The following is a 6,982-nucleotide window of genomic DNA, read 5'->3' as shown; positions in this document are numbered from 1 at the left end:
AAAATTGAAATTTTAATATATATTTATTATATAAGACATATCAATATTTTAGGTAATATTTAATATGATTTTTTATTTATTTTTATTAATAAAAAGAATAATTTTAAATATAAAATAAAAAGTAGGTTAGGTTTAAAAGAAAAGATATATACAACTTGTTAATATTGTGAATTCTAAAGTTTCATATTGGAAAGTTGTGTGTAAATATTAGTTTCATTGAAGTGATAATTTTATGATGAATCATTTTTATTATTTAGTAATATGTAGATATATGTATATTATTATATAAAAATATCATGAAAAGAATAAAACTAAAGTTAAAAAATCCAAATCCATTATTTGAATGTTGGTTAGAAGAATGGAGAAAAGAAGCTGCATCCAGAAATTCCGATTTGCAATATCATTTTTCGAAAGCACTCGCTGCGCTGAGAAAATATCCCCTACCATTAAAATCTGGAAAAGATTGTATAATATTGCAACATTTTGGAAAAAAATTATGCTCGATGTTAGATAGAAAACTTGAAGAATACAAAGTTCAGAATTCAGATTTAATAAATGCGAATGATTATACTTGTGAATATTGTACCCACAACGAACAAAATATAGTTAAAAGAAAATATAAAGTTCAAACAATTACAGATGATTTTGTACATCAAAAAGTAAATATATTTTTTAATATATATTTTTTAAATAATTAAGTAAATTTAAACATTAATAATTTAATTCATCTTTTATTTTAAGACAGAATTAATAACATTTAATAATATAAATTTATTGTCATGGAATGTAGAAAATTATGCTGTTTTATTGATTTTATATAAGAAATTTCAAGATTCTTGTTATTCAGGTATATTCTAAAGAATACTTTTAATTTTTGCATAAATAATTTTTTATTTATAAATAATATACTTATATTTTATTTAATATTAAAATTTGTTAGAATATGTTACTGAAGTAGATTTATTATCTGAAATAGAAGAATTATGTGGTTTTGCAACAAAGACTTCAATTTTAGATTTAGTCGAAAAAAATTTAATTTCCATGATATCTGATCATGAACCAATTAGGTAATGATGATTATTGAATTTGTATATAACATAAATTAATTAACTATTAAAAACAATATAATTTGTTTAGGTATAATCTTACAGAACATGGTATAAATATTTCAAGAAAGATATGTGAAGTTACAAGTATTGATGCAAAATCAATAAATTCTTTTGAAATATTAAATAAAATTCAAACATTTTTAGAGACATTGATTATAGAAAATTTAGGACTTCCAACAAATAATTCGAATGAAAATATTAAAAGAGAATGTTCTAAGAATATACAAAATAAAGATTTAAATTTAGAATTTCCAACAAATAAATTGAACATTGACAATACTAAAATACAAAAAGAATGTTTTAAGAGTATACAGGATAAAGACTCAAATAATTTTTCAAAAATATATAAATCCAAATCTGCAGAATGTATTATTATAAAAAATCATAGAGAAAAATCTGATAAGAATTTTGAAAAGCAAATAAAAAAATATGATCTTATAGAAAATGTGCAAGAAAAAACAAAAAATTTACAAGATAAAAATCATGTAGATAATTTAGAAAATAAAACAGATTCTATTGATAATTTTCAAAAAAATGTTTATTTAGAATCAAACAAATTTGATATAATATTATTAGTAGATACACAAGAAATTTCTGGGTATGTTTTATTTTATTGAATTTTAATATAAAAAATTTAAAAATATGATTTTAAATAATTTTAATATAGTGGTAAGACAAAACCTCAACATGATGATACTATAAAGGAATTAACACAACTTGATGTATTATTTGAAATACGTCATTTAAAAATTGGTGATTTTGCATGGATTGCTAGATGTAGAAGAAAAAAAATTGAGTTAATTTTACCTTATATAGTGGAAAGAAAACGAATAGATGATTTGAATGCAAGTATTATAGATGGAAGATTTCATGAACAGAAAGTAATATTATAATGAAATTATATTTATATTTACATATTTTTATATTATTTATAATTAAATAGAATTTTATCTTATATAGTATAGATTAAAACAATCTGGAATTACAAATCTCATTTATATAATAGAGGATCATGAGAAGAGTCAAAAATTGACAATACCATATTCATCTTTGATGCAAGCTTCTATTAATACTCTGATACAAGATGATTTTTCTCTAAAATATACTAAGAGCCATAAAGATTCTATGTTTTATTTATCATCATTAACTAGAATTTTGATTAAAACTTTTAAAGTAATATTTCTTTTACAGATTTTACAGATTTTGATATTTTAATTTATTTATTAATTTAATTATCTCAAAGAAAAAACTTTTCTAGGACAAGAACTTAATAGGTTGCAAAAAAGAAATTATTAAAGAAACAAATGTTAAATTGCTTCCTTCAAATATTTCAAATAATATTTATAATCTCATGGAATTTGAGGAATTTAATAAAGCAGCATCTAAACACAAGGTATATAATTGCATATCAAATTTATATAATATATATTTCTAATTATATTGATAAATTTTTTAGGTGTTTAAAGTAAATGAAATGTTTATCCGTCAACTATTACAATTAAAAGGAATGTCTGTAGATAAAGCTTTAGCAATTGTAGAACATTATCCAACCCCGCGATTGCTAATTGATGCTTTACATACACCTGACTGTAATGGAGAATTGTTATTAGCAAATATTCAATTTGGTAATAGAAAACGTCTTATAGGATCAGCGATTAGTAAAACAATTTATCAACTATATACAAAAAAACATTTTAATTAATGAATGAAATTTTATATAAATAGAAATTATTAATATTTCTCTAAAATTCTCTGATGTTATATCTATTTTATATTTTTTAATTTTTATTATTAATTTTTAATAAGTTGACTAATCAATTATATCAGTCTTCTTTATGAAATTTATTGTATGTTAAACAATAAATACTTATTTTATATTTTAATTTTTTTACGAATATTTTATCTACTATTAGTATTATCTAAAAATATTTATATGTATATGAATTTTTAATATTATATTCTATATTCTATATTCTTTATAACATATCAATCTTAATTAGAATAACATCTATTTATTGAGAATACATAAATAACTTAAGTAATGTATACGAACTTAATATTAGTATATATATGGTATAAATATAATTGATATCGATTAAATAATTTTTTTGAAGTAGTATAATTTTATTTGCACATAATAAAATCGCTTTTATAATTAGAAAGCGAAATATCAAATTGTTGATAAATCATAAGATTAGAATGTATGAATACATATTTTCATATAGTAACGAAAATTACTCTCTTAGTGATAAAAACATCATGAAATATGACATACATGTTTTAATTGTCTTGAAATTAAAAAATTATAAGTTATTAGCTCTCGTTTATATTATTATTATAATGACACATTTTTATTAATTTTACGTACTATTCCGAAACTTTCAATTTTCATTTCGTATAATCCCGCTGCTGTTAATATACATGGTTTGTTGGATCTAATTTGCATTATATGAAGTACTTTTTGAACTTTCATTGGTATTTTGTACCATTCAGAATCATATCTAATGTGAAATTCATAAATTTAAACTTTTCAATTTTCTTTATTATATAAATATAATATAAAAAACTTACATTTTATCAGCCAATTTTGAGCTTTGATTGAGTAATGTTTCTCCAGGCAAACTAATAGCGTATAAATGAAATTGTTGAGCTATAACGTAAATAACAGCCCTGATGGCCTCTTCCGGTCGATCTAAAAATACAACTACCTAAAAAATAAATACAAATATGTTTATTAATCATTTTTTAATAATTATTCATTCAAATAATTTTATTGTAAAATATAAATTTGAGAAATCTCTTATTGCAAAATAAATAAATATAATATATGTATTCTTACTTCAACACATGTCACGCTGATAATCATTATATTTAATCCCATCTGGATCAAATATAAATTTCTACAACACTTCTCGAGTACATCGTAAAGTCTTAAAAATGAGACAAATAAAACTTTTAGTTTGGATTAAATTATTTGTTATTAATTATTAATTTTAAATAATTGGTACAGACTGAAGACATTTATAATGCATTATCACGCATTGTTTGAATTCTTCGTAATCAATGTTGCTTATGTTAGGTCCATTTTTTTTAATAGTATGAACTTTTGTTAATTTTTGAATCTGATACCTATATGTATTTATAATAAACATTATTATTTAAAATTATCAACATTAATAAATGTAAGTATATTCGAATTATAAAAGAGATATGTATTATTTATAAGTTATATATTTATATAAGTTTATAAGATATATAAGTTTATAAGATTATAAGTTATATAAATATATAACTTATATATATTTGTTTTTTGATTATACATTATTTAATACCACATTGAATATTTACCCACATGCTGCAAACAATCCACAAGCATGGTAAATAATAGAAATGTATAACGAATCTACTGAGATTATTATTATTACAATAATAGCCGCAGAACAAGATAAATGCATATACACAATATAAAAATATTCATAATTATCTAGAATTATGTAATTAACATTAAATATATTTTGTCGTGGTCGGGTTTCATTTAACGGTAAAATAACATCCAGAATAGGATTACATAAAGGAAGAGAGAGAAATATTACAAGAAAAGTTAATAAACTTCCTAGAAGAAATATTTTTATTATTGTATATTGAATTAATATTGCATAAAATATGTATGAGAAATTACTTCTATGATCTTAACTTACTCCTATACAGGAGTGCAAGTTTACTACCATATTGAGTAAATTTGTGTAGCATGATTAATTCTTCTTTTGATTCTAATGATTTCCAATCTTGCGCCAAAGAGTAAAATAATTTTTTAAACTACAATATATTTGATTATTATATGTATATAATTGCAAATTTGTATCTATAAAATGATTTTTTTCAATACCTGCATTTTGTTAGAATAAATATTTAATATCTTTATCATGCTGATAATTACTGTAATTACTTGAGGTATATTCTGAATAATGTTATCGAAATCCTTATTACTTATGGCCTCCCATAATTGTATAGACTATCAAATTCCAATATTGTATAACAATATTATTTGCTTTATTTAAAAATTGCGAGATATTTTCTCACATTATTTTTTCTTATTTTTTTATTCATCGATTAATAATTATTAAAAAATGACATAATATGCTCTTCTTACCGTTGGACAAAGAAAGCTCATGCAAACGGAGATTATCATGACTATTATAATTATACTAATATTATTATTTTGATACGGATTTATCCCACAGATCGTTAAATATAATTTGAGCGTTTTATAATATTCAATATCGAATACGTTATATTCTTGTTCGTTGCTCTTCTGTAACACTGAACATTGTTGTTTAAATTAAAAATTTTATTTAGTCATTTACAAAAAAAGATATTGGAAAAAATTATATATCATAATAAAATAAAATATTTCAACTCAATTCCAATCCAATTTCTCGAACAAATAAAATGTTTACAACGAATATCGAATAGATAGTGTTAATAATAACTATTGTGATAAAGTTATCTTAAAAATTATGATATAGTACATATTTTTTTCTTACTATTTAGATTTACGAATTTTTGAGACAGGAAAACTACTCAGGAAATCTATTGCAATCAATGTAGCAGCACACTGTTCATAAAACTGTTTCGATAAACATCATCTAAGCTCTTTTTTATAGAATCATAGAAAATTATAAATAGGGATTATTGAAATTTCGATGTATACTCAAATTATTTACATTTATAATTAACTCAATATTCTGTATCGATGAAAATGTGTAATTTTCATTGTACAGGTATGTATTAAGATATCGTTTTTAAAGTATGATATTATTTCGTAGATAAGAAAATAATAGCAGTGTCTAAGGCATCAATCAATTGTGTTGGAAATCAATGACTCTTATTACTCTGAAATACTCTGAAATATTGATCTGGATAATTGAAATATAATGTTAGCAAAAATTTTTCAATCAAAATCTTTGAAATCTTTTGAATTTTTAAACAAAGTATACGTTCTCATCCAAGATAAATTTCATTTACTGTGTTGTAGATTCGCGTTATACATTGTTCAAAATAAACTATTATGACAATAGTAAGATGCAAAAATAAAACATTACATAATAAAATAATTACATAATAATTACATAATAAAATAATTGATAATTGAAAATCAATGTTGTCAAAAATTTAAATAATATTTGAGCAAGAAAATAAAAAAAAATTCCAAAAAAAAATTTTTCAAGAATGTGAAAAATACATCAAATAAAAAATTGTATTTTTGAAAAAAATATTACGAAATGTGAAGTATATCTATATACAATAATTTTTTCAATTTTAATTTTAAAATTTTTTTCTTTTGGAAAAAAGAAAATAGAACAAGAATATTATTATCTTGTAAGAATAATAATATAATGATTTTAATTAAATTATATTCATTTAACATACATATTTGGGTAAGTTTTCTAATACAATTTATTATAATTTATTATTAAAATACATACTATCCATGCATCGTATGGAAAATATGATTAAGTAACCTTAATAAAATCATTTAAACTTTTCAACAATATATATTAACAATACATATTTGTTTTATTATTCTTGATCAATCTGGACACAAAACAATGAAGTCATGAACTAAATATTTTTGACGTATTCTTATTTTTTTAATGACATTAACATCGTGAAATATGACATGCAAGTTTTAAAGGTCTTAAAATAAAAATGACCGTATAAATGTTAATAAATATGAATTATAAATAATAATTCTATAATTATTACATACTATTCCGAAATTTTCCATGTTCATTTCGTATAATCCGCCCGCTGTCAATGAACACGGCTTTTTACTCCTTATTTGCATTATGTGGAGTACTTTCTGAATTTTT

At 21.1% G+C, this 6,982-nt stretch overlaps 2 protein-coding genes across 4 annotated transcripts in view; one reads left to right on the top strand and one right to left on the bottom strand.

Moving 5' to 3' along the window:
- Positions 1–55: 55 nt before the first annotated feature.
- LOC102677563 (crossover junction endonuclease MUS81) lies at positions 56–2,859 on the top strand. Of its 3 annotated transcripts, none has more exons than XM_031510164.1 (9): positions 56–198; positions 355–659; positions 742–847; positions 941–1,067; positions 1,138–1,707; positions 1,777–1,990; positions 2,070–2,282; positions 2,368–2,502; positions 2,566–2,859. In XM_031510164.1, exons 2-9 carry the CDS (start codon positions 504–506, stop codon positions 2,809–2,811), a joined length of 1,767 nt encoding a protein of 588 aa, XP_031366024.1. In that variant the 5' UTR covers positions 56–198; positions 355–503; the 3' UTR covers positions 2,812–2,859. The 3 variants fall into 3 exon arrangements, with proteins under 3 accessions (XP_031366024.1, XP_031366023.1, XP_031366022.1); XM_031510163.1 differs by having other exon boundaries at positions 86–198; positions 268–659; XM_031510162.1 differs by having other exon boundaries at positions 86–659.
- Positions 2,860–3,099: 240 nt separating this feature from the next.
- LOC102673807 overlaps positions 3,100–6,982 on the bottom strand; it is a 6,678-nt gene continuing 2,795 nt past the window's right edge. Inside the window, exons 9-17 of the mRNA XM_006615077.2 lie at positions 5,260–5,446; positions 4,996–5,121; positions 4,808–4,925; positions 4,458–4,722; positions 4,122–4,238; positions 3,949–4,039; positions 3,681–3,817; positions 3,478–3,610; positions 3,100–3,397 (exon numbers count right to left, since the gene is read on the bottom strand). Coding sequence (XP_006615140.2) covers positions 3,344–3,397; positions 3,478–3,610; positions 3,681–3,817; positions 3,949–4,039; positions 4,122–4,238; positions 4,458–4,722; positions 4,808–4,925; positions 4,996–5,121; positions 5,260–5,446 — 1,228 coding nt within the window. The 3' untranslated portion in view covers positions 3,100–3,343. The remainder of the gene's footprint in view (positions 3,398–3,477; positions 3,611–3,680; positions 3,818–3,948; positions 4,040–4,121; positions 4,239–4,457; positions 4,723–4,807; positions 4,926–4,995; positions 5,122–5,259; positions 5,447–6,982) is intronic.

Source organism: Apis dorsata, unplaced genomic scaffold, assembly GCF_000469605.1.
Source record: "Apis dorsata unplaced genomic scaffold, Apis dorsata 1.3 scaffold_215, whole genome shotgun sequence".
NCBI lineage: Eukaryota > Metazoa > Arthropoda > Insecta > Hymenoptera > Apidae > Apis > Apis dorsata.
Note: the sequence above shows the minus strand (reverse complement) of the source record. Positions and strands in the feature narration are given on the sequence as shown.

What these genes read in the sequence shown, in the direction of transcription:
- LOC102677563 (XM_031510163.1), top strand. Translation starts at nt 297, where the DNA reads ATGAAAAGAATAAAACTAAAGTTAAAAAATCCAAATCCATTATTTGAA. An exon ending in TCTGATCATGAACCAATTAG is followed by an intron (nt 1,068 to 1,137) that starts GTAATGATGATT and finishes TAATTTGTTTAG; the next exon opens with GTATAATCTTACAGAACATG. An exon ending in GAAGATTTCATGAACAGAAA is followed by an intron (nt 1,991 to 2,069) that starts GTAATATTATAA and finishes TATCTTATATAG; the next exon opens with TATAGATTAAAACAATCTGG.